This window comes from Bufo bufo, chromosome 1, assembly GCF_905171765.1.
Source record: "Bufo bufo chromosome 1, aBufBuf1.1, whole genome shotgun sequence".
Classification (NCBI taxonomy): Eukaryota; Metazoa; Chordata; class Amphibia; order Anura; family Bufonidae; genus Bufo; species Bufo bufo.
The window spans coordinates 840,357,279-840,385,217 of record NC_053389.1 but is presented as its reverse complement, the minus strand read 5'-3'; the positions used below and the strand labels follow the sequence as shown (position 1 = coordinate 840,385,217).

Genomic DNA, 27,939 nt, shown 5'->3' with positions numbered 1-27,939 from the left:
CAGGTATTGAGGGATGGTATACGGTTGGGTGCAGGTATTAAAGGGGTGGTATACGGTTGGGTGCAGGTATTGAGGGTATTGACACAGTCCTGACCTCAGTATCTGAGGAAAGGGATTTAGGAGTAATTATTTCAGAAGACTTAAAGGTGGGAAGACAATGTAATAGGGCAGCACGAAATGCCAGCAGAATGCTTGGATGTATAGGGAGAGGTATAAGCAGTAGAAAGAGTGAAGTGCTTATGCCGCTGTACAGAACACTGGTGAGACCTCACTTGGAGTATTGTGCGCAGTACTGGAGGCCATATCTCCAGAAGGATATAGATACTCTAGAGAGAGTTCAGAGAAGAGCTACTAAACTAGTACATGGATTGCAGGATAAAACTTACCAGGAAAGGTTAAAGGACCTTAATATGTATAGCTTGGAAGAAAGAAGAGACAGAGGGGAGATGAGAGAAACTGCTAAATACATAAAGGGAATCAACAAGGTGAAAGAGGAGAGAAGATTTACAAGAAGAAAAACTGCTACAAGAGGACATAGTGTTAAATTAGAGCGGCAAAGGGTTAAAAGTAATATCAGGAAGTATTACTTTACTGAGAGAGTAGTGGATGCATGGAATAGCCTTCCTGCAGAAGTGGTAGCTGCAAATACAGTGAAGGGGTTAAGCATGCATGGGATAGGCATAAGGCCATCCTTCATATAAGATAGGGCCAGGGACTATTCATAGGATTCAGTATATTGGGCAGACTAGATGGGCCAAATGGTTCTTATCTGCCGACACATTCTAGGTTTCTATGGTATACGGTTGGGTGCAGGTATTAAAGGGGTGGTATACGGTTGGATACAGGTCTTGAGGGGTAGGTATATGGTTGGGTACAGGTCTTGATGGGTGGTATACAGTTGGGTACAGGTCTTAAGGAGTGGTATACGGTTGGGTGCAGGTCTAAAGAGGTGGTATACGGTTCGGTACATGTATTGCGGAGTGGTATACGGTTGGGTACAGGTATTGAGGAGTGGTATATGATTTGGTACTGGTCTTGAGGGGTGGTATATGGTTGGGTGCTGGTCTTGAGGGGTGGTATACGGTTGTGTGCAGGTCTTGAGGATTGGTAAATGGTTGGATACAGGTCTTAAGGGGTGGTATACGGTTCGGGCAGGTCTTGAGGGGTGGTATACAGTTGGGTACAGGTCTTGAAGGGTAGTTATACTGTTGAATGAAGGTCTTGGGGGTGGTATACGATTGGGTGCAGGTCTTGGGGGGTGGTATATGGTTGAGTGCAGGTCGTGAGGGCTGGTATACTGTTGAATGAAGGTCTTAAGGTGTGGTATACTGTTGAGTGCAGATCTTGAGGGGCGGTATACATTTGGGTCCAGGTCTTGATGAGTGGTATATGGTTGGGTGCAGGTCTTGGGGGGGTTACAGTTGAGTGAAGATATTTATGGGTGTTATACATGTGAGTGCAGGTCTTGGGGGGTAGTATACGGTTGTGTGCAAGTCTTGAGAGGTGGTGTATGTTTGAGTGCAGCTTTTGAGGGGTATACAGTTGAGTGCAGGTCTTGAGGGGTGGTATACGGTTGGGTACAGGTATTGAGGGGTGGTATACGGTTGGGTGAAGGTCTTTTAGGGTTGGTATACAGTTGGGTGTAGGTCTTGAGGATTGGTAAACGGTTGAATACAGGTCTTGACGGGTAGTAAGTGGTTTGGTACAGGTCTTGAGGAGTGGTATATGGTTGGGTGCAGGTTTTGGGGGGTATACTGTTGGGTGCAGGTCTTGGGGGGTATATGGTTGGGTGCAGCTCTTGAGGGGTGGTATATGGTTGGGTGCAGGTCTTAAGGGGTGGTATATAGATGTGTACAGGTCTTGAGAAATGGTATATGTTTGGGTGCAGGTCTTAAGGGGTAGTATATGATTGGGTGCAGGTATTAAAGGATAGGTATACTGTTGAATGAAGGTCTTGGGGGGTGGTATACAATTGGGTGCAGGTCTTGGGGGGGTGGTATACGGTTGGGTTCAAGTCTTGAGAGGTGGGATACTGTTGAGTGCAGGCTTTGAGGGGTGGTGTATGGTTGAGTGCAGCTTTTGAGTGGTATACAGTTGGGTGCAGGTCTTGAGGGGTGGTATACGGTTGAGTGCAGGTCTTGAGGGGGTGGTATACATTTGGGTCCAGGTCTTGAGAGGTGTTATACGGTTGGGGGCAGGTCTTGAGGGGTGGTATATGGTTGAGTTCAGCTTTTGAGGGATGGTATCCGGTAGGGTACAGGTCTTGAGGGATGGTATACGGTTGGGTGAAGGTCTTAAGGGGCTTTATACGGTTGGGTGCAGGTATTAAGGGGTGGTATACTGTTGGGTGAAGGTCTTAAGGGGTGGTATATGATTGGGTGCAGGTCTTATAGATCTCATAATCTGCCAGGCGTATAGTACACCCTATGTAACCATGTCAACTGTAAGAGTTGGTCTCTGGCACCAACAACCATGGCTCTCCACGTGTGGCTTAGTTCTCTCACATGGGAGGCTTCTACAATGTGTTTCCATCTGGTAAAGGACTTGTCAAGCGGAGAACCTTGCTCCTCCATTAATGTCACATACAAAGTGGACTCCGGCTTGGCTAATTGAAGTCGTCTCACCGACTCCACTATAGGGCCACACTCCAGTCTCAGCGGACCTTTACCAAATTGTGCAGAGCGGACATGTCTGAGCTGGAAGTATCTATACAGACAGTGTTTCAGACTATTAAATGACCAGAACCAACCCTTGTCATACAGTTGTGTGAGATATCGCAAGCCTTTCTGGGGCCAAAATTCAAAGTCTGCTAGAGAGAACAGTTCAGGCGAATCCTTATTCCTCCATAACGGTAAACACGGCCACCACCTCTCCCCACCATCCTTGAGCGCCAGGTTCCCCCGTATATACGGCACCTGAAGGGTCGAAAGGGAGTAAACACCTCATCCATGAGTATAAAGTGTCTCTTCGGTAGCGCTCGTGGTGCCGCCCTATAAAGATATAACAACTTGGGTAGGAGGACCAACTTTATAACAGTGACACGGCCTATCAGAGTCAGCGGCAGGTTCTCCCATGCCTCAATTTTCCTAGTAATATACTCCATTGTGGGAACTACATTGAGCTGGTAGAACATTGTGGCCTCCCTATAGATAACAATTCCCAAACTGTTCTACAACCTGGAGTTTAGACCGTGTATCTCCAGAACAACAGATGGAGATTCTTCTTGCGCAATTGGAAGGAGCTGCTCTCAGAGAAGTGAAATCCTGGCCAAGCTCAGAAAGGAGGACACTGGAGCAGATATTTGAACGTCTCTGCACCACCTTTGAACCCAGAACCGTGTCCAAGGTCAAGATGAGGTTCTTCAGCAAGAAACAGCAATCGGGTGAGTCACTCAGAGACTTTGCATTATCTTTGCAGGAAGCTGTTGTCCAAGTAGACCCTCGTGAGGCAGAGAATCAGGACAAAACCCTGAAAGAGCAGTTTATTGAAGGTGTCAATACAGACAATCTAAAGAGCCAGCTAAGGATGTTAGCCGCCCAGCATCCAAGTGCTGCTTTCTTATACTTTAAATAATTAGCTATCAGTATACTGGGAAAAAGTCCACCACCAGAACCAGTTGGATCCGCTGCAGTGCCAGCAACACAGCTGGTCACCCCTGTAAAACCTTTACCTGTCGTCAGTCAGGCAACTCAAGCACCAATTCCTGACGCAGTTGCTGCCCTTACTGAGCAAGTCCAATTCCTGACAAAGTCTGGAGAAAGTCCACCAAAAGTTGAAACAGTGGGAAAAACCATTGTTTCTGGAGGATGAGAAACCTGTGTCCAGAAGGCTCTTCTATCCAGATTACAAAGAGACTTATTCCAGAAATTCAGGCGGACGCCCACCTGACCGCACTAGTACCCCCAGACGGCCTATCTGTACATACTGTCACAAGCCAGGCCACACTGAAGCAATGTGCTGGCAGTTAAACGGGCAACCCCGAGGCCAAGGACCACCCCTCGGGAGGTAAATCAATAGGTCCAGAAGATCCCTATTGGATGCCAAGATACGTAAGATCCCGTCCAGAAGTGACACTTCAAATAAATGGAGTTCCTTTCGTTGCCCTAGTTGACACAGGATCCCAAGTCACTACCATTCAACAAACGGCATTTGAAAAGTACTGAGACCAAAATCAGCTTACCCAGCCCCCAGACTCATGGCTGAGTCTCATAGCTAGTAACGGCAAACCCATACCAATACTTGGTTATTGGGAACCTACCATTCAAGTAGGAGGAACTACACTATCCCAACAAGGCATTATCGTGGTACAAGTCAGAGAAAATAACAATAACCCTCCAATAGTCCTGGGAATGAATGTCCTCAGGAACTGTTATGTTGAAATGCTGGAAGCTTTGCACCAGTCAGTGCCTACTGTCTCTTCTGCTAAGAAGGTGATCCAACAAACCATCCGTGTACTAAATGCGCAACAGAGATTCGCCAACGAAAAAGGAGAACTCTGCTGTGTCCGCATCCGAGATAATCAACCTGTGATTCTCAAGCCCAACACCGAAACCCTCTTGTGGTGCCGAGCTGTAGTCGGAATTCAAGGTCAAGACTACCAAGCCCTGGTAGAGCCGGTTGTTTTGGAAGACCATCCTCTAGTTAGAGCTGCAAGAAGCCTGGTAACCGTCTCTGAAGGTAAAGTGCCAATTCGACTCCTAAATTTGAGTGATCACAGTGTAACATTAACAAAGTACCGTCCCATTGCACAGCTGATCCAAGTTACATTTCAAGATGTCATCAGCGTGGCTACAGATACCAAAGAGCAGCTTACTAAGAAACAACACCCACAGGACCAAAGTTTAAGCACCCCCTGGTGGAAAGAACTTCATGTGGGAGATGCTTGAACACCAGAACACCATTTGGAAGGAGTACTGAAAATCGTGAAGGAGCATCACCGTGCCTTCAGTAAGCATTCTACAGACTATGGAGAAGTAGATATCATTAAACACTCCATCCCCACAGGTTCACACCCACCGATCAAGGAAAGGTATCGGCCTATACCACCAACTATGTACCAATCCGTAAAGCAAATGATCCAGGAGATGAAAGACTCCAATATCATCAAAGACAGCCATAGCCTGTGGGCTGCACCACTAGTCCTTGTCCGTAAAAAAGACGGTAACATCAGATTCTGTGTGGACTACAGAAAAATCAACCAAATCACTCACAAGGATGCTTACCCTTTACCACGCATAGAGGAATCCTTGACAGCTTTAGGATCTTCAGCCTATTTCTCTACTCTTGATTTAACCAGTGGATACTGGCAAGTACCCATGGCACCAGAAAATCGCGAGAAGACTGCATTTACCACCCCTATGGGCCTATTTGAGTTCAACTGCATGCCTTTTGGACTTTGCAATGCGCCTGGAACTTTTCAAAGATTAATGGAGCGTTGTCTGGGCCACAAAAATTTTGAAACTGTCCTGTTGTACTTAGACGATGTCATCTACTCCAAATCTTATGAAGATTACTTGAAACATCTGGCCGAAGTTTTTCAAGTTCTCATTAAACATGGACTCAAAGTCAAACCATCTAAGTGTTATCTACTGAAGCCAGAAGTTAAATACTTAGGGCATATTGTCAGCTCTGAAGGTGTTAAACCGGATCCAGAAAAGATAGCCGCAGTCCGAAATTAGCCTACTCCTAGTATGGTGAAAGAAGTGAGAAGTTTCCTCAGTTTCGCAGGATACTACAGACGCTTCATTCCTCACTTTGCCCAAATTGCAGAGCTAATATTAGAACTTCTGAGAGGACATCCTAAAAGGTATCAGAAATCTCCAATACCCGTTGAATGGAACACTGAAAGAGAAATTGCCTTCCAGCTCCTGAAGAAGAAGTTAACAGAACCACCAATCTTAGGATATCCGGATTACCAACAGCCATTTAATCTTTACACAGATGCCAGTAAGAAAGGTCTGGGAGCTGTCTTGTCACAAATACAAGAAGGTAAAGAAAGAGTCATTTCCTACGCTAGTAGATCTCTTAGAGGCACTGAAGGAAACAACCAAAACTATAGTTCCTTCAAATTGGAATTCCTCGCACACGTGTGGGATGTTACAGAAAAATTTAAAGATTACCTTGCCGCAACACCCTTCGTGGCCTTCACACATAACAACCCGCTAGCGCATCTTAACACCAGCAAGTTGGGAGCATTAGAACAAAGGTGGGCCTCACGCCTGGCTAACTATAATTTCACCGTAAAATACAGGACAGGAAAAGCAAATGAAAATGCGGATGCTTTAGCCCGTCTGCCAACCTAAGAAGATCCTACTTCACAAGAAGATGTTTGGGAAAAGGTAGAGATGCCATCATTCTATAAAAATTTTGCTCACCAAGACATTATCACCATTAAAGGGAAAAAGGTCCTTAACCTTCAACAACAAGTGGATCCAAAATCTCAAGTGGACAAAGAAAGATGGATCAAGCTGCAAAATGAAAGCAAAGTGTTAGGTGAACTGCAAGATTTCTTCACCAGTGGAAGAACACCAGAAAGAATCCGCAGGAGAAATGCTGATCCAGAATTGTCAAAATTATGGAGACACAGAAAACACCTCTTTCTACAGAAGGGCCTACTCTTAAGAAGGACTTTAGATCCAATTACCTGGGATCGTCTGTATCAAATCTTGATACCACGCCGAGATGCAAGAATAATTCTTGAGATGTACCATGATCAATCAGGACACTTTGGCGTGCAGAAAACAGAAGCCACCATCCGTAGAAGATTCTATTGTATCGGGATGAGAGGAGACATTGAAAAATGGTGTCGAGAATGTTCCACCTGTGCTGTTGGAAGAAACGAAAAACATGACCAAAAAGCACCCTTATGCAGCCAGCCAGTAGCGCAGGGGCAACACGTGAGGTGCACGGTGGACCGATGAGGGGCCAAATAATAACACACAGTTCATCAGTTTACTCATGGTTAGCAGAAAGCCTCCCTTGAGGTGGACAGCACGAAATCCTCCGGGGCACGCTCTGTGTAGGGAAGCATTAGCCATGGTGGTTGAGATGCCCTTGATGTTAGGGGTGCTTAGTGTGCTTGTTGCGGATGAGTCCCTTGATGGTTTTTGTCGTGACGCCAGTACTGTTAATGATGGTACAACCAATAGTGGTAATAAGAAGGTAGACAGTGGTAAGATGCAACTCACAACTTTTACTGTTGATGACTTTGGTTGCAGCAGTACAAAAATGCAGTCTCTTGATGTTACAGAGTTGATTCTGCGAATCCACTGTTTCTAGGCTTTTCAGGTTTTAGTTTGGAGCAGTGGGTTATTTTCGATATCAGTGCAATTTTGGGTGAGGTTGCCGGAGGCTATGGTATCCTTCACCTGAGTATCCCAAAGGTCTTCGATGCCTGATTTGTGGCTTTTATCCTTTGGATGTATATAAGTCCTTTTTCTCTTGTCCCTTTCTGGACTAAACTTTCATTAGGGCAGAAGTGCTGGATCTGCACTCTTTCACTCTCAGTATCAGTCTATTAAGTACTGATCTCCACACTGACCTGTCTCCACTAATCTGAACTCTGGTCTCAACTGACTAACTAGGCCTGACCTAGGTATATATATATGACCTAAGCTCTATCCCCATCTAGTGATGGGATGTATAAATTACACCTAATCTGCCTGGTAACAGGGATTTTGCAGATATAATAGTACAAAGTCATACAATACAGCATAATACAGTTTCAAATGTAAAAAGTGCTTTTAAGCAGTGCCCACACACACGTAGTGGGACGCTGCATACCCCCATGGTAAAATGTAAGTCGACCTCGACACATTCTTGACTCGATGTTGGATCTTCCTGTAAAATATAAAAAAGGGAAAAGCATGCATGCATAGGAAAATAACGCCATAACTTCCATTTTTGTACTTCTTGTACCTATAAATAAAATGGGTTAGGCAAGCATATCTCAGGCAACAACGAAATGTGACAAATGGGGTAACATATTTTTTCTCTCTCTGAAGACTGTTGATGTACCGGAAACCAAAATTGTCCATAATGATGAAGAGAAACAAAAATAAACATCTCAGGAGGCTCACAGGGTATGAGTCCGTTCCCTGGGCTTAAGTAAATGTCAAAATGGAATATCACGGAGGATCAGGAACGTGAAAGTCTATCTCCGGGTGTGGACTTGAATGTTGCAAACGAGCAAATAGTCCCTTAAAAAGTCCTTTAAGGAGAATGGAACAAGATAACTGTAGATTAGTCCTTTTTCTGGATCGCTGGAACTCCAGATAAGTTAAGGGTGTCCTCAATGTTGAATTAACATAGCCGTAAATTAACTTCTCGGCTGCTGGAGCAGGAAATCTCCGTAACGGACTGGTGGTTGTCCTCTTGTACTCCTTTCAGATCTACAAAGCGGCTGAGACTCTTCAGACCTTGGTTCCGGGGAATTTGAGGTTTCCTGAGCTGCAGTAACTTCAGCTTCTGGTTGAAGTGTTGGGGTGTTGGTTTTAGCTGGCACTAAGATGTTGAGCCATGGAGTTAAGAACCATTGCAAAGGATCAGAGGCTAATTATGTTTTTCCCAAGGACTGTATTGGTCCCTCTGGCTCAGTTGTTTTTTCCAGTTCTGGCTCAATGGGTTGAATTTCTTCTTGAACAGCTTCTTCTTGCAAAGTTTCTACTGGAGTGTCTTCTTTAAGACACAATTTTAGATGATTTCTATGTACTACCCGGGATTTGTCTTCTTGGGTAATCTCATACGTATCAGTTTCTGGATTGAGAATAGCAGTAATGGTGTAAAGTTCTCTCTCCCATTTGCTATCTAGTTTGCTGGTACGATGGTTATTTTTTAACCAGACACGATCACCAATTTTGAGAGGTTCTGCCTTGGCAGATTGGTTATCGTCCTTCTGTTGTTTTTCATGGGCATGTCCCATGCGTTGTTGAACAATCTCTTGCGCATCAATCAAACGCCTTTGGTGTTCAGTCACCCAATCAGTTTTTGGTAGGGGGTTGATTGCATCAGGCACTTGTACGCCCAAAGTGCGGTCAGCAGGTAATGTACCTTGTCGGCCAAACATAAGATAATAGGGTGTATACCCAGTGGAACAATGAATAGTGTTGTTGTTGGTATACATCAGCTGAGGCAGTAGAGTAGGCCAATCATTTCTTGTAGCAGGTGGGACTGCTCTTAACATCTCAATTAGGGTTTGGTTAATGGAAATGTTTCCAGAAAGCATCTGCAGTTGTTTTTGCGGTCAAGTCTTTTTTTTATTTTTATAATTGTATGTTTATTATGGTATAAAACAGAAAGGTGAATACACTTTTACAATAGCATAGTGCACAGAAGTTCAAGGAAAGGATAATACACAAAATACATCACATACATATTGGATGGGCATATGTAACACTTGATAATATTCAGTGATGAAGCATTGAAGACCGAACAAAAATAAAGCATTGAATTGAACTAACTGAGACTGCGTCTATCTGTAACCAGCCCGAGAAAGAACTGCTGTGCAATATATCTTAAACAAAGAAACATCAGGTAGAAGCGAGATAGCCATAAGGACCCTAAGGCCCAAAGTTTCTCAACCAGTAATACCCAACCCAACAAATAACCAGCAGACATGACAAATGACATGGACAAAGACATAGAAAAAAGAAAAAGGGTGTGAGGAAGGGGGGAGGGAACAATCCTTTCACCAGAGATCTTCAAGGTTGCCTAGTGGCCCAATAAGTATCCCATATGTCCCATATGGCGTTGAAGAGTGCCATTTTGTCCTGAAACATAGCAGTGGAGTACTCCATTGTTCGGACCTCCATTACCCTGACATACAAATCAGAGACCCGTGGTGGTTCGGGTCTTTTTCAGGCTCGGGAGACTAGACAACGAGCTGCTGTCTTGCGGTCAAGTCTTTGACAGGCACGGCTACAACAAATTTAGTGTAGTGGTCAATGATGGTCATAGCATATGTGTAACCTGAGCGGCTTGGTTCCAACTTCACATGGTCAATTGCTACTATTTCCAGCGGTGTTCTGCTCGCAATGGGGGGTTTTGGTCATTTTTCTCATTTCTTCCAACAGCACAGGTGGAACATTCTCAACACCATTTTTCAATGTCTTCTCTCATCCCGATCCAATAGAATCTTCTACGGATGGTGGCTTCTGTTTTCTGCACGCCAAAGTGTCCTGATTGATCATGATACATCTCCAGAATGATTCTTGCATCACGGCGTGGTATTAGGATTTGATACAGACGATCCCATGTAATGGGGTCTAAAGTTCTTCTTAATAGTAGGCCCTTTTGTAGAAAGAGGTGTTTTCTGTGTCTCCATAGTTTTGAAAACTCTAGATCAGCATTCTTCCTGCGGATTCTTTCAGGGGTTCTTCCACTGGTGAAGAAATCTTGCAGTTCTCCTAACACTCTACTTTCCTCTTGTAGCTTGATCCATCTTTCTTTGTCTACATGGGATTTTGGATCCACTTGTTGAAGGTAGAAAACCTTTTTCCCTTTGACAGTGATGATGTCTTGGTAGGCAAAGTTGTTGTAGAAGGATGGCATTTCTACCTCTTCCCAAACATCTTCTTGTAAAATAGGGTTGCAGCCAGCCAGTAGCGCAGGGGCAACACGTGAGGTGCACGGTGGGCCGATGAGGGGCCAAGTAATAACACACAGTTCATCAGTTTACTCACGGTTAGCAGAAAGCCTCCCTGGGCCGGCAGCACAGTGTTGAGGTGGACAGCACGAAATCCTCCGGGGCACGCTCTGTGGTAGGAAGCATCAGCCAAGATGGTGGTTGAGGTGCCCTTGATGTTAGGGGTGCTTAGGGTGCTTATGGCGGCTGAGTCCCTTGATGGTATTTGTCGTGACGCCAGTACTGTTAATGGTGGTACAACCAATAGTGGTAATAATGAGGTAGACAGTGGTGAAATGCAACTCACAACTTTTACTTTTGATGTCTTTGGTTGCAGCGGTACAAGTATGCAGTCTCTTGATGGCAAGGTTTTTAGTTTGGAGCAGTGGGTTATTTTCAATATCAGTGCAATTCTGGGTGAGGTTGCCGGAGGCTATGGTATCCTTCACCTGAGTATCCCAAAGGTCCTTTATGCCTGGTTTGCGGCTTTTATCCTTTGGATGTATATAAGTCTGTCCTTTTGTCCCCTGCTGGACTAAAACTTTTCCTCAGAGCTGAAGTGCTGGATCTGCACCTTTTCACTTTCTCAGCATCAGTCTAATTACTGATCTCCACACTGACCTGTCTCTGTCCCCAACTGTCATCTGACTAACTAGGCCTGAACTAGGTATATATAAGACCTAAGTTATATCCCCATCTAGTGGTGGGATGTATAAATTACACCTAATCTGCCTGGTAACTGGGATTTTGCAGATACATAAATACAAAACCATACATTACAACCTAGTACTGTTGACAAGGTAAAAAAGTGCTTTTAAGCAGTGCCCACACACACGTAGTGGGACGCTGCAGGGTCTTCTTTGGTCGGCAGACGGGATAATGCATCCGCATTTTCGTTTGCTTTTCCTGTTCTGTACTTTACGGTAAAATTGTAGTTAGCAAGGCCTGAGGCCCATCTTTGCTCCAACGCTCCTAACTTGGCGGTGTTAAGATGCGCTAGCGGGTTGTTATGTGTGAAGGCCACGAAGGGTGTTGCGGCAAGATAATCTTGAAATTTTTCTGTGACAGCCCACACGAGTGCGAGAAATTCCAATTTGAAGGAACTGTAGTTTTGGTCGTTTCTTTCAGTACCTCTAAGAGATCTACTAGCGTAGGAAATTACTCTTTCTTTACCTTCTTGTATTTGTGACAAGACAGCTCCCAGGCCTTTCTTACTGACATCTGTGTAAAGATGAAATGGCTGTTGGTAATCCGGATAGCCTAAGATTGGTGGTTCTGTTAACTTCTTCTTCAGGAGCTGGAAGGCAATTTCTCTTTCAGTGTTCCATTCAACGGGTATTGGAGATTTCTGATACCTTTTAGGATGCCCTCTCAAAAGTTCCAATATTGGCTCTGCAATTTGGGCAAAGTGAGGAATAAAGCGTCTGTAATATCCTGCGAAACTGAGGAAACTTCTCACTTCTTTCACCGTAGGAGGGGTAGGCCAATTTCTGACTGCGGCTATCTTCTCTGAATCCGGTTTAACACCTTCAGAGCGGACGATATGCCCTAAGTATTTAACTTCTGGCTTCAGTAGATGACACTTCGGTGGTTTGACTTTTAGTCCATGCTTAATGAGAGCTTGAAAAACTTCGGCCAGATGTTTCAAGTGATCTTCATAAGATTTGGAGTAGATGATGACATCATCTAAGTACAGCAGGACAGTTTCAAAATTTTTGTGGCCCAGAAAACGCTCCATTAATCTCTGAAAAGTTCCAGGCGCATTGCAAAGTCCAAAGGGCATGCAGTTGAACTCAAATAGGCCCATAGGGGTAGTGAATGCAGTCTTCTCACGATCTTCAGGTGCCATGGGTACTTGCCAGTATCCACTGGTTAAATCAAGAGTAGAGAAATAGGCTGAAGATCCTAAAGCTGTCAAGGATTCCTCTATGCGTGGTAAAGGGTAAGCATCTTTGTGAGTAATTTGGTTGATTTTTCTGTAGTCCACACAGAATCTGATGTTGCCATGGACCATGGACTATGGCTGTCTTTGATGATATTTGAGTCTTTCATCTCTTGAATCATTTGCTTGACAGATTGGTACATAGTAGGTGGTATAGGCCGATACCTTTCCTTGCTCGGTGGGTGTGAACCTGTCGGGATGGAGTGTTTTATGATGTCCACTTCCCCATAATCTGTAGAATGCTTACTGAAGGCACGGTGAGGCTCCTTCACGACTTGCAATACTCCTTCCAATTGGTGTTCTGGTGTAGAAGCATCTCCCACATGAAGTTCTTTCCACCAGGGGGTGTTATAAATTTTGGTCCTGTGGGTGTTGTTTCTTGAGATCTGTAGTCACGCTGATGACATCTTGAAATGTAACTTGGATCAGCTGTGCAATGGGACGGTATTTTGTTAATGTTACACTATGATCACTCAAGTTGAGGAGACGAATAGGCACTTTACCTTCAGAGACGGTTACTTGCAGCTCTAACTAGAGGATAGTCCTCCAAGACGACGGGCTCTACCAAGGCTTGGTAATCTTGACCTTGAATTCTGACTACAGCTCGGCACCACAAGAGAGTTTCGGTGTTGGGCTTGAGAATCACAGGTTGATTATTTCGGATGCGGACACAGCAGATTTCTCCTTTTTCATTGGTCGAATCTCTTTTGCACATTTAGTACACGGATGGTTTGTTGGATCACCTTCTTAGAAACTAAAGAAGCAGTAGGCAGTGACTGGTGCAAGGCTTCCAGCATTTCAACATAACAATTCCTGAGGACATTCATTCCTAGGACTATTGGAGGGTTGTTGTTGTTTTCTTTGACTGGTACTACAATAATGCCTTGTTGGGATAGGATAGTTCCTCCTACTTGGATGGTAGGTTCCCAGTAACCCAGTATTGGTACCGGTTTGCTGTTACTGGCTATGAGACTCAGCCAGGATTCTGGGGGCTGGGTAAGCTGATTTTGGTCCCAGTATTTTTCAAATGCAGATTGTTGGATGGTGGTGACTTGGGATCCTGTGTCAACTAGGGCAACAAAAGGAACTCCATTTATTTGAAGTGTCACTTCTGGACGGGATCCTACATATCTTGGCATCCAAAAGGGATCTTCTGGACCTATTGATCTACCTCCCGAGGGGTGGTCCTTGACCTTGGGGGTCGCCCGTTTAACTGCCAGCTGGTGGCTTCAGTATGGCCTGGCTTGTGACAGTATGTGCAGATAGGCCGCCTGGGGGTACTAGTGCGGTCAGGTGGGCGTCCGCCCGAATTTCTGGAATAAGTCTCTTTATAATCAGGAGAGAAGAGCCTTCTGGACACAGGTTTCTCATCCTCCAGTAATAGTGGCTTTTCCCATTGTTCCAATTTTTTGTGAACTTTCTCCAGACTTTTAGTCAGGAATTGGACTTGCTCAGTGAGGGCAGCAACTGTGTCAGGAATTTGGGCTTGGGTTGCCTGACTGACGACAGGTAAAGGTTTTACAGGGGTGAACGGCTGTGCTACTGGCACTACAGCGGATCCAACGGGTTCTGTCGGTGGACTTTTTCCCAGTATACTGATAGCTAGTTCTTTGAAGTCTAAGAAGGCAGCACTTGGATGCTGGGCGGATAACATCCTTAGCTGGCTCTTTAGATTGTCTGTATTGACACCTTCAATAAACTGCTCTTTCAGGGTTTTGTCCTGATTCTCTGCCTCGCGGGGTCTACTTGGACAACAGCTTCCTGCAAAGATAATGCAAAGTCTCTGAGTGACTCACCCGATTGCTGTTTCTTGCTGAAGAACCTCATCTTGACCTCTGACACGGTCATGTGTTCAAAGGTGGTGCAGAGACGTTCAAATATCTGCTCCAGTGTCCTCCTTTCTGAGCTTGGCCAGGATTTTACTTCTCTGAGAGCAGCTCCTTCCAAGAAGAATCTCCATCTGCTGTTCTGGGGATACAGGGAACAACCTGAACACAGCAAGCAATTTCTCTTTAAAGTCCCTTAAAGTATGAACCTCTCCAGAATACTGTGGGAACCAGGGGCCCCAAAATAATAAGGCATGGTTAAAGGCATTACGCTTGGTGCTGCAGCAGTTAGTATTGCGCTGAGACCGGCTGCCGCAGGGGGTCCGCGGAGGTCAGACTGCACGTTATCTTCTTGCACAGACATGGTGACAACAGGTGAATTATAGTTAAGTAAGTCAATTGTGGCTGTAGATACTTTTTATATGGCGTTGCTATGGGCGACAGCTATTTTGCAGTGTATGGCCCTTTAAATACTTGATACCGGCTGAATGCAATACTCAGGCAGTGCTTAGGGCTCTTTCACACTTGCGTTGTTCTGTTCCGGCATAGAGTTCCGTCGTCGGGGCTCTATGCCGGAAGAATCCTGATCAGTTTTATCCTAATGCATTCTGAATGGAGAGAAATCCGTTCAGGATGCATCAGGATGTCTTCAGTTCCGGACCGGAACGTTTTTTGGCCGGAGGAAATACCGCAGCATGCTGCGCTTTTTGCTCCGGCCAAAAACCTGGAACACTTGCCGCAAGGCCGGATCCGGAATTAATGCCCATTGGAAGGCATTGATCCGGATCCGGCCTTAAGCTAAACGTCGTTTCGGCGCATTGCCGGAGCCGACATTTAGCTTTTTCTGAATGGTTACCATGGCTGCCGGGACGCTAAAGTCCTGGCAGCCATGGTAAAGTGTAGCGGGGAGCGGGGGAGCAGTGTACTTACCGTCCGTGCGGCTCCCCGGGCGCTCCAGAGTGACGTCAGGGCGCCCCACGCGCATGGATGACGTGTCGCATGGATCACGTCATCCATGCGCATGGTGCGCTCTGACGTCACTCTGGAGCGCCCCTGGAGCCGCACGGACTGTAAGTATACCGCTCCCCCGCTCCCCGCTCCTACTATGGCAACCAGGACTTTAATAGCGTCCTGGGTGCCATAGTAACACTGAACGCATTTGGAAGACGGTTCCGTCTTCAAATGCTTTCAGTACACTTGCATTTTTCCGGATCCGGAGTGTAATTCCGGCAAATGGAGTGCACGACGGATCCGGACAACGCAAGTGTGAAAGAGCCCTAATTACTTAAGCTTCTGGTAGCGCTCCTGGCTAGCGGTGCTCCCTTTAGCTTAGTGGGGCAAATCGGAGTACTCACAGACTGTGCGCTCTATTTGGGGGACGGCAGGCAATGCGATCCGCTCCGGTAGCTCGCCTGGGTGAGATCTCGCGATATTTTGGGATACACGCACGTCACACTCTCCTCCCGTGCGCGGCGTCTCCCTTTGATGTGGCTACAGACAGAGGAGGCGGCGCTGCGCTCGCATACAGGGCCGGCCTCTCAGACGTGACGCAGTAAAGGTAGGACGGGCTTTGACCAGACAGTTTGCATAGAGGGGCGGCACAATATTTTCCCGCTCTTCAGGGGGTGTCGCCAACTTGTCCACAGTGATGGCGCAGTATTTCTTTTTAAACAAGAGCTCCGGCGGCCATCTTAAGTGCATATGAACAGTCTATTCACTGACAGCAAGCAGTTATAGTGGCACACAAATGTTGGATCTTCTCACTTTTAACACTGCGATTTTTATGCTGGGGACTAGTATAGCTCCTCCATATACTTTTCAAGCAGTTCAAACAGTTCTGTAGCCCAAAACAGCGCACACTAAGCAAAAGTCTTTCAATCAAATAAAGGGGCTTATTCACATGCGACAGTCTCTCAAATATGGCGCATGGGTAAATATCCTGTTCGTGACGCCAAGAAGAGATATGCAGCCAGCCAGAACCACAGTGGCCACACGTGAGGTGCATGGTGGGCCGATGAGGGCCAGTAATAACACAGATCATCAGTTTACTCATGGTTAGCAGAAAGCCTCCCTGGGCCGGCAGCACAGTGTTGAGGTGGACAGCACGAAATCCTCCGGGGCACGCTCTGTGGTAGGAAGCATCAGCCAAGATGGTGGTTGAGGTGCACGTGATGTTAGGGGTGCTTAGGGTGCTTGTGACGGCTGAGTCCCTTGATGGTTTTTGTCATGCCGCCAGTACCTTTAATGGTGGTACAACCAGTAGTGGTAATAATGAGGTAGACAGTGGTGAGATGCAACTCACAACTTTTACTGTTGATGACTTTGGTTGCAGCCGTACAGAATACAGTCTCTGGATGGTACAGAGGTAATTCTGCAAATCCACTGTTTCTAGGCTTTTCAGTGGCAGTGGGTTATTTTCGATATCAGTGCAATTTTGGGTGAGGTTGCCGGAGGCTATGGTATCCTTCACCTGAGTATCCCAAAGGTCTTTGATGCCTGATTTGTGGCTTTTATCCTTTGGATGTATAGAAGTCCTTTTTCTCTTGTCCCTTAGGGCAGAAGTGCTAGATCTGCACTCTCTCACTCTCAGCATCAGTCTATTAAGTACTGACCTCCACACTGACCTGTCTCCACTAATCTGAACTCTGGTCTCAACTGACTAACTAGGCCTGACCTAGGTATATATATGACCTAAGCTCTATCCCCATCTAGTGGTGGGATGTATAAATTACACCTAATCTGCCTGGTAACAGGGATTTTGCAGATATAATAGTACAAAGTCATACAATACAACATAATACAGTTTCAAATGTAAAAAGTGCCTTTAAGCAGTGCCCACACACACGTAGTGGGACGCTGCACTTACATCCCATCGTAAGCAGAACACCGTTAGAAATAGTTGCAATTGACCATGTGAAGCTGGAACCAAGTCGCTCAGGTTACACATACGCTATGAACATCATTGATCATTACACTAAATCTGTTGTAGCCGTGCCTGTCAAGGACTTGACCACTAAAACAACTGCAGATGCTTTCTCGAAACATTTCTTGTTGCCGTATGGATGTCCAGAGAGAATCCTTACAGATCAGGGATCTGCCTTTGAGTCGCAACTCTTTAAAGAACTGTGTACCTTTCACAACTGTCAGAAAATCAGGACCACAGCATATCATCCCCAAGGGAATGGGCTTTGTGAAAAGATGAACCAAATCCTAATTGAGATGTTAAGAGCAGTCCCACCAGCTACCAGAAATGATTGGCCTACTCTATTGCCTCAGCTGATGTATACCTACAATAACACTATTCATTGTTCTACTGGGTATACACCCTACTACCTTATGTTTGGCCGACAAGGTACATTACCTGCTGACCACACTTTGGGCGTACAAGTGCCTGATGCAATCAACCCTCTACCAAAAACTGATTGGGTGACTGAACACCAAAGACGTTTGATTGATGCACAAGAAATTGTTCAACAACGCATGGGACATGCCCATGAAAAACAACAGAGAGATTATAACCAATCTGCCAAACCAGAACCTCTCAAAGTTGGTGATCGTGTGTGGTTAAAAAACAACCATCGTACCAGCAAACTAGATAGCAAATGGGAGAGAGAACTTTACACCATTACTGCTATTCTCAATCCAGAGACTGATACTTATGAGATTACCCGAGAGGACAAGTCACGTGTAGTGCATCGAAATCGCCATAAATTGTGTCTCAAAGAAGATGCTCCAGAAGAAACTCTTCAAGAAGAAGCTCTTCAAGAGGAAATTCAATCCATAGAGCCAGAACCTGAAAAATCGTCTGAATTAGAGGAACCAATACAGTCTTTGGGAAAAACGTTATTAGACTCTGATCCGTTACAATGGTTCTTAACGACCTGGCTCAACATCTTAGTGCCTGCTAAAACCAACACCACAACACTTCAACCAGAAGTTGTAATTACTGCAGCTCAGGAAACACGAAGCTCCCTTGAAACAAGGCCTGCAGAGTCTCAGCCGCTTCGTAGATCCGACAGGATTACAAGAGGACAACCACCTGTCCGTTACAGAGATTTCCTGCCCCAGCAGCCGAGAAGACAACTTCCAGCTCTGCCAATTCAACGTTGAGTATATCCTTACCTTGTCTGGAGTTCCAGAGATCAAGAAAGAGACTGACCTACGTTTACCATGTTCTATTTCCTTAAAGGACTTTTCAAGGGACTATTTACCTTTCATCTGTTTTGCAACGTTCAAGCCTGCACCCAGAGATAGACTTTCACGCACCTGAGCCTCCGTGATATGCTACTTTTGACATTTTCCCTGTGCCCAGGGAACGGACTCATACCCTGTGAGCCTCCTGAGATGTTATTTTTGTTTTTCTTTATCATTATGGACTATTCTGGTTTTTCAATACATCACCAGAGGAAAAATTGTTACCCAATTTGTCACATTTCGTTGTTGCCTGAGATATGCTTGCCTAACCCATTTTACTTACAAGTACAAGAAGTACAAGAATGAGGTTATGGTATTATTTCCTATGCATGCATGCTTTTCCCCTTCTTATATCTTACAGGAAGATACAAAATCGAGTCAAGAATGTGTCAAGGTCGACTCATATTTTACCATGGGGGTATGCAGCGTCCCACTCAGAACACGTGGGAACTGCAAAATAGCTTTAAAACTGCATTTTCATATTGCATGTTATTTTTTACTACAACACCTGTTGTATCCCTGTTCATAGGCTGGCTTGGTGTAATTTATACATCCCACCACTAGATGGGGATAGCACTTAGGTCATATACTTAGGTCAGGCCTAGTGGGAGGAGGATAGTGAAAGGTCAGTTGGTTGTTAGTGTTGAGAGAGTGCAGATCTAGCACTTCTGCTCAGATAAAAGTCTAGTCCAGGAAGCGACAAAAGAAAGAAAAGACTAAAGAAATCCAAAAGGATAAAAGCCACTATCCAGGCATAAAAGACCGTTGGGAATCCAGGTGAAGGATACTTTAGCCACAGGCAACCTCACCAAATAACTCTGGTTTACTAGGGACCTGAAGCAAAGTCACCTACCAGAAATACTTCTACAGAACCTTCAAGCTAAGCTAAATCCAGCCAAACTTATTAACAGTGGCTCAACAGAATTCCTCTAAATTGCAAAAGACTGTATTCTGTCTGGATGTATATGCCGCAACTGGAACCAACATCAGTAAAAGATGTGAGTTGTACCCTACCACTGTCTACTTCGTTCTTACCACTGGTTGTACCACCATTAACGGTACTGGCATCACGACAAATACCATAAAAGGACCCAGCCGCCACAAGCACCCTAAACACCACTGCCACCAAGGGCACCTCAACCTCCATCTTGGCTGATGCTTCCTACCACAGAGCGTGCCCCGGAGGATTTCGTGCTGTCCACCTCAACACTGTGCTGCCAGCCCAGGGAGGCTTCATGCTAACCGTGAGTAAACTGATGAACTGTGTGTTATTATTTGGCCCCTCATCGGCCCACCATGCACCTCACGTGTTGCCCCTGCGGTACTGGCTGGCTGCAAGGACAAGGGCTCCATTACCAGTGCAAAGAGTAAGGGGAAAGGTGGACAACCCTGGTGCCCCTGCCCAGGGGAAAGGAGTCAGAGACATACCCATTTATCTTGACCCTAGCTGTAGGGGACTTATAAAGTAGTTGCAACCAGCAAAGGAAGTTTTGGGGGAAGCGCATCCGTTCAAGTGTAGCCCACATGAAATCCCACTCCAGTCAAATGCTTTTGTATTACCCAGTGACGCTAGGACCCTTAAGCCCCTATTATCATGATGAACCTGGAGGTTAGTATATAAACGTCTCAGGTTTATATCAGTAGTATTTCCACAGCATAAAACCCGACTGATCCACCCCTACCAAAGAGAGGATCACTTCTTTCAGTCCCAGCACCAGTACCTCTGCCAGGTACCTTTGCCAGGGGTGGTATACGCGCAACGAGCTCCGACGGCGCTAGGGGTCCCTTTATGGTGTTATAACAGTTTTTGTTGTGACACCAGTTGCATCTCAACGAGGGACGGAGTCCCCCTAAATAGATGGTGGTACCCAGGTGTAGGAATGCCAGAGTGGTGTAAGGTTAGCCCATAATGTCCCTTTGAATGTGGCTGTGCACGTGTCACGGTGCTCCTACCGGGATACGCTGGAACTCTAGGCGTGGTCATCCGTTGCAGGAAAAAAGGGGGGTTGTTGAAGGGGATGAAGAAATGAAATGAGTCCAGACTTGTATTAAAGTTGAAAACAGCTTTACTTGAATGAACTTGCATCAGAGAACAATCTCCCAAATTTATCTTGGTTGCCAGCAGGCTTTGGCTTAAATTATGGCAGGCAAACACATTCAGCTCTGCTACATCTGTCACTCTTTAGCCCTGCTGTGCTATCAGGATTAAATAGAAACTTTTCCTTTCTGCTGAACTTAGCTTTCTGTAGTCTGACTCTGTCTTTCTCTTTATCTATATCTTTATCCAGGGAACCTTTCCTCATGGCTTCTGAGGCTCTTTGCTCTTTTCTGTTGTTCCAGCAGAGCAGACAGGGCTCTGCTAGCTGGCACACAGACTTCCCCTAGGAGGGGGTACTCTAAACTCTCTTCTGCAGGACTCGTCCAGGAGGGACGAGGGCCTGCTGCCTTCCCCAGGCAGGGGAGGAAGCTAGACACAACATGTCCCCTAGAAGGGGTAGGCTAGACTGACCTTTCTAACTAAACTCCTCCCTCTCTAGAGAAGGTTCCACTCTAGGCTAGGTAGCTCTGACATTATTGCCGCCATCTGCTGGTGGACCAGGTACATTACATGTTAACAGTCACAAAATCAGAAATACAAATACACATTATGCAGGACCAGGAAATAAATCAACCATAAGAGATAGTAGAGGGGTGTAAGAGGTGGTAATGCCACTCTGGGGCGTTACATTTGGTTAGATGCAGGTTGAGAGGGGTGGTATACATTTGTGTGCAGGTTGTGAGGGGTCGTTGGGTGCAAGTCTTGGGGGTCGTATGTAGATGAGTACAGGTCTTGATGGGTGATACACGATTGGGTGCAGGACTTGAGGGATGGTATACGGTTGGGTGCAGGTCTTGAAGGGTGGTATACGGTTGGGTGCAGGTCTTGAAGGGTGGTATACGGTTGAGTACAGGTCTTGAAGGGTGGTATACGGTTGGGTGCAGGTCATGAGGGGTGGTATACGGTTGAGTGCAGGTCGTGAGGGGTGGTATACGGTTGAGTGCAGGTCTTGAGGGGTGGTATACGGTAGAGTGCAGGTCTTGAGGGGTGGTATACGGTTGAGTGCAGGTCTCAATGGGTGGTATACGGTTGAGTACAAGTCTTGAGGGGTGGTATAAGGTTGAGTGTAGGTCGTGAGGGGTGGTATACGGTTGAGTGCAGGTCGTGAGGGGTGGTATACGGTTGAGTGCAGGTCGTGAGGGGTGGTATACGGTTGAGTGCAGGTCGTGAGGGGTGGTATACGGTTGAGTGCAGCTTTTGATGGGTATATGGTGGAGTGCAGGTCTTGGGGGGTGGTATATAGATGAGTGCAGGTCTTGAGGGGGTGGAATACGGTTAAGAGCAGGTCTTGAGGGGTGGTATACGGTTGGGTGCAGGTCTTGAGGGGTGGTATATGGTTGGGTGCAGGTCATGAGGGGTGGAATACAGTTGGGTGCAGGTCTTAAAGGGTGGTATATGGTTGGTTGCAGGTCATGAGGGGTGGAATACAGTTGGGTGCGGGTCTTTGGGCGTGGTATATAGATGAGTGCAGGTCTTGAGGGGTGGTATACGATTGGGTGCAGGTCATGAGGGGTGGTATACAAATGGGTGCAGGTCATGAGGGGTGGTATACGGTTGGGTGCAGGTCTTGATCTGCTCTTTCCTAACAGTAAGATATCTACTGACCTGAGAGATGGTTCTCTGCCCTGACTGATGAGACAGAACAGATCTTCTTCCACATTGGGTTATTGACTCGGTCACGGGTCCCCAATGTGTAACCAGAACCCCCAATAACAGACTCCGTGTAACATCCGTCATACAATCACATGTACAAATGTCCCTGTTTAGTTCATGTCTTAGGAGGGGATCATGTGACGCCCCCATAAGGCACCTATGTGCTACATCTGATCTGAGAATGGCAGAATAAATCGGAAGTTACGTCTAGTCACATTATGCTATAGAACGCCACATATCGGCGTATCCGGAAGTCTAAAGCCGAAGCCCGATTACCACAAATGGAAGCTACCACCTGGTGGAGGAGGTGTAAACTACAGGTCACATGGACAGGAGGTGACAGCGGGAAGGATTATTCTGTATATACTCATAGACTGATGACACACGGTGTATACCCCGGGTAGAGGCTACCACCTAGTGGGGGAGGTGTAAACTACAGGTCACATGGCCAGGGAGGTGACAGCGGGAAGGAATATTCTGTATATAGTCATAGACTGATGACACACGGTGTATACCCCGGGTAGAGGCTACCACCTAGTGGAGGAGGTGTAAACTACAGGTCACATGGACAGGGAGGTGACAGCGGGAAGGAATATTCTGTATATAGTCATAGACTGATGACACACGGTGTATACCCCGGGTAGAGGCTACCACCTAGTGGGGGAGGTGTAAACTACAGGTCACATGGACAGGGAGGTGACAGCGGGAAGGATTATTCTGTATATAGTCATAGACTGATGACACACGGTGTATACCCCGGGTAGAGGCTACCACCTAGTGGAGGAGGTGTATACAAGTCTCATGGACAGGAGGTGACAGCGGGAAGGAATATTCTGTATATAGTCATAGACTGATGACACACGGTGTATACCCCAGGTAGAGGCTACCACCTAGTGGGGGAGGTGTAAACTACAGGTCACATGGACAGGAGGTGACAGCGGGAAGGATTATTCTGTATATAGTCATAGACTGATGACACACAGTGTATACCCCGGGTAGAGGCTACCACCTAGTGGAGGAGGTGTAAACTACAGGTCACATGGACAGGGAGGTGACAGCGGGAAGGAATATTCTGTATATAGTCATAGACTGATGACACACGGTGTATACCCCGGGTAGAGGCTACCACCTAGTGGGGGAGGTGTAAACTACAGGTCACATGGACAGGGAGGTGACAGCGGGAAGGATTATTCTGTATATAGTCATAGACTGATGACACACGGTGTATACCCCGGGTAGAGGCTACCACCTAGTGGAGGAGGTGTAAACTACAGGTCACATGGACAGGAGGTGACAGCGGGAAGGATTATTCTGTATATAGTCATAGACTGATGACACAAGGTGTATACCCCGGGTAGAGGCTACCACCTAGTGGGGGAGGTGTAAACTACAGGTCACATGGACAGGAGGTGACAGCGGGAAGGAATATTCTGTATATAGTCATAGACTGGTGACACACGGTGTATACCCCGGGTAGAGGCTACCACCTAGTGGAGGAGGTGTAAACTACAGGTCACATGGACAGGAGGTGACAGCGGGAAGGAATATTCTGTATATAGTCATAGACTGATGACACAAGGTGTATACCCCGGGTAGAGGCTACCACCTAGTGGAGGAGGTGTAAACTACAGGTCACATGGACAGGAGGTGACAGCGGGAAGGATTATTCTGTATATACTCATAGACTGATGACACACGGTGTATACCCCGGGTAGAGGCTACCACCTAGTGGAGGAGGTGTAAACTACAGGTCACATGGACAGGGAGGTGACAGCGGGAAGGATTATTCTGTATATACTCATAGACTGATGACACACGGTGTATACCCCGGGTAGAGGCTACCACCTAGTGGAGGAGGTGTAAACTACAGGTCACATGGACAGGAGGTGACAGCGGGAAGGATTATTCTGTATATAGTCATAGACTGATGACACAAGGTGTATACCCCGGGTAGAGGCTACCACCTAGTGGGGGAGGTGTAAACTACAGGTCACATGGACAGGAGGTGACAGCGGGAAGGATTATTCTGTATATAGTCATAGACTGATGACACAAGGTGTATACCCCGGGTAGAGGCTACCACCTGGTGGAGGAGGTGTAAACTACAGGTCACATGGACAGGGAGGTGACAGCGGGAAGGAATATTCTGTATATAGTCATAGACTGATGACACACGGTGTATACCCCGGGTAGAGGCTACCACCTAGTGGAGGAGGTGTAAACTACAGGTCACATGGACAGGAGGTGACAGCGGGAAGGATTATTCTGTATATAGTCATAGACTGATGACACACGGTGTATACCCCGGGTAGAGGCTACCACCTGGTGGAGGAGGTGTAAACTACAGGTCACATGGACAGGAGGTGACAGCGGGAAGGATTATTCTGTATATAGTCATAGACTGATGACACACGGTGTATACCCCGGGTAGAGGCTACCACCTAGTGGGGGAGGTGTAAACTACAGGTCACATGGACAGGGAGGTGACAGCGGGAAGGATTATTCTGTATATAGTCATAGACTGATGACACACGGTGTATACCCCGGGTAGAGGCTACCACCTAGTGGAGGAGGTGTAAACTACAGGTCACATGGACAGGAGGTGACAGCGGGAAGGATTATTCTGTATATAGTCATAGACTGATGACACAAGGTGTATACCCCGGGTAGAGGCTACCACCTAGTGGGGGAGGTGTAAACTACAGGTCACATGGACAGGAGGTGACAGCGGGAAGGAATATTCTGTATATAGTCATAGACTGGTGACACACGGTGTATACCCCGGGTAGAGGCTACCACCTAGTGGGGGAGGTGTAAACTACAGGTCACATGGACAGGAGGTGACAGCGGGAAGGAATATTCTGTATATAGTCATAGACTGATGACACACGGTGTATACCCCGGGTAGAGGCTACCACCTAGTGGAGGAGGTGTAAACTACAGGTCACATGGACAGGAGGTGACAGCGGGAAGGATTATTCTGTATATAGTCATAGACTGATGACACAAGGTGTATACCCCGGGTAGAGGCTACCACCTAGTGGAGGAGGTGTAAACTACAGGTCACATGGACAGGAGGTGACAGCGGGAAGGAATATTCTGTATATAGTCATAGACTGATGACACACGGTGTATACCCCGGGTAGAGGCTACCACCTAGTGGAGGAGGTGTAAACTACAGGTCACATGGACAGGAGGTGACAGCGGGAAGGATTATTCTGTATATAGTCATAGACTGATGACACACGGTGTATACCCCGGGTAGAGGCTACCACCTAGTGGGGGAGGTGTAAACTACAGGTCACATGGACAGGAGGTGACAGCGGGAAGGAATATTCTGTATATAGTCATAGACTGATGACACACGGTGTATACCCCGGGTAGAGGCTACCACCTAGTGGGGGAGGTGTAAACTACAGGTCACATGGACAGGGAGGTGACAGCGGGAAGGATTATTCTGTATATAGTCATAGACTGATGACACACGGTGTATACCCCGGGTAGAGGCTACCACCTAGTGGAGGAGGTGTAAACTACAGGTCACATGGACAGGAGGTGACAGCGGGAAGGATTATTCTGTATATAGTCATAGACTGATGACACAAGGTGTATACCCCGGGTAGAGGCTACCACCTAGTGGGGGAGGTGTAAACTACAGGTCACATGGACAGGGAGGTGACAGCGGGAAGGAATATTCTGTATATAGTCATAGACTGATGACACACGGTGTATACCCCGGGTAGAGGCTACCACCTAGTGGGGGAGGTGTAAACTACAGGTCACATGGACAGGAGGTGACAGCGGGAAGGATTATTCTGTATATAGTCATAGACTGATGACACACGGTGTATACCCCGGGTAGAGGCTACCACCTAGTGGGGGAGGTGTAAACTACAGGTCACATGGACAGGAGGTGACAGCGGGAAGGAATATTCTGTATATAGTCATAGACTGATGACACACGGTGTATACCCCGGGTAGAGGCTACCACCTGGTGGAGGAGGTGTAAACTACAGGTCACATGGACAGGAGGTGACAGCGGGAAGGATTATTCTGTATATAGTCATAGACTGATGACACACGGTGTATACCCCGGGTAGAGGCTACCACCTAGTGGGGGAGGTGTAAACTACAGGTCACATGGACAGGAGGTGACAGCGGGAAGGAATATTCTGTATATAGTCATAGACTGATGACACACGGTGTATACCCCGGGTAGAGGCTACCACCTGGTGGAGGAGGTGTAAACTACAGGTCACATGGACAGGGAGGTGACAGCGGGAAGGATTATTCTGTATATAGTCATAGACTGATGACACACGGTGTATACCCCGGGTAGAGGCTACCACCTAGTGGAGGAGGTGTAAACTACAGGTCACATGGACAGGAGGTGACAGCGGGAAGGAATATTCTGTATATAGTCATAGACTGATGACACACGGTGTATACCCCGGGTAGAGGCTACCACCTAGTGGGGGAGGTGTAAACTACAGGTCACATGGACAGGGAGGTGACAGCGGGAAGGATTATTCTGTATATAGTCATAGACTGATGACACACGGTGTATACCCCGGGTAGAGGCTACCACCTAGTGGAGGAGGTGTAAACTACAGGTCACATGGACAGGAGGTGACAGCGGGAAGGATTATTCTGTATATAGTCATAGACTGATGACACAAGGTGTATACCCCGGGTAGAGGCTACCACCTAGTGGGGGAGGTGTAAACTACAGGTCACATGGACAGGAGGTGACAGCGGGAAGGATTATTCTGTATATAGTCATAGACTGATGACACAAGGTGTATACCCCGGGTAGAGGCTACCACCTGGTGGAGGAGGTGTATACAAGTCTCATGGAGCGAGGGGATCCCACAAGGGGGGCGGACAATATATACTGGGGGGAATGTATAAATCTCTTTGTCCACGTCCTGCGCAGCGCTCCCCGTACACTCAGGGCTCAGTTAGATTTTCTGTTCCTTTCGTGCTGCAATAGATCCTGTAATGTAAAAAGAAGATCAGCGGTGACTTGACAGGGAATGCCGCCTATCCTGAGGCACACAGCCATTATGAAGGGCAGTCACAGTGTTGTCCTTCTCTTCCTCATCACCCACCCCTCTCTTTCCGCAGATTTTCCACTATCTCGCCCCTCACTCACGCCTCCCTTGTTCCTCATGCTCCACTCTTTTGCCGCTCTCTCACCCCTCTCTCACGCCTCCCTTGCCCCTCTCATGTCTCTCACCTGTCCCCTCTTGCCTGTCACTTACCCCTCTTTTGACGCTCTCTCACCCCTCTCTCACGCCTCCCTTGCCCCTCTCTTTCATGTCTCTCACCTGTCTCCTCTTGCTGTCACTTACCCCTCTTTTGACGCTCTCTCACCCCTCTCTCACGCCTCTCTTGCCCCTCTCTCTCATGTCTCTCACCTGTCCCCTCTTGCCTGTCACTTACCCCTCTTTTGACGCTCTCTCACCCCTCTCTCACGCCTCCCTTGCCCCTCTCTCTCATGTCTCTCACCTGTCTCCTCTTGCTGTCACTTACCCCTCTTTTGCCGCTCTCTCACGCCTCCCTTGCCCCTCTCATGTCTCTCACCTGTCCCCTCTTGCCTGTC

The 27,939-nt window shown here is 46.8% G+C and overlaps 1 protein-coding gene and 1 long non-coding RNA gene across 6 annotated transcripts in view; one reads left to right on the top strand and one right to left on the bottom strand.

The window, feature by feature from the left end:
• The first annotated feature begins 43 nt into the window (after positions 1-43).
• On the top strand, positions 44-25,684 carry LOC120986723. Of its 5 annotated transcripts, none has more exons than XR_005775763.1 (7): positions 44-66; positions 1,373-1,414; positions 2,085-2,135; positions 21,357-21,689; positions 21,752-21,903; positions 21,935-22,670; positions 23,147-25,684. It is a non-coding gene; the product is annotated as an uncharacterized LOC120986723 (long non-coding RNA). The 5 variants fall into 5 exon arrangements; XR_005775762.1 differs by lacking the exon at positions 1,373-1,414 and adding an exon at positions 878-902 and having other exon boundaries at positions 2,095-2,135; XR_005775765.1 differs by lacking the exons at positions 44-66; positions 1,373-1,414 and adding an exon at positions 1,054-1,094 and having other exon boundaries at positions 2,105-2,135.
• The window catches only part of LOC120986717 (phospholipid scramblase 3-like), a 37,526-nt gene continuing 34,074 nt past the window's right edge, over positions 24,488-27,939 (bottom strand). The window contains exon 7 of the mRNA XM_040415424.1: positions 24,488-27,330. Within this exon, the coding sequence (XP_040271358.1) occupies positions 27,292-27,330 (39 nt within the window). The 3' untranslated portion in view covers positions 24,488-27,291. The remainder of the gene's footprint in view (positions 27,331-27,939) is intronic.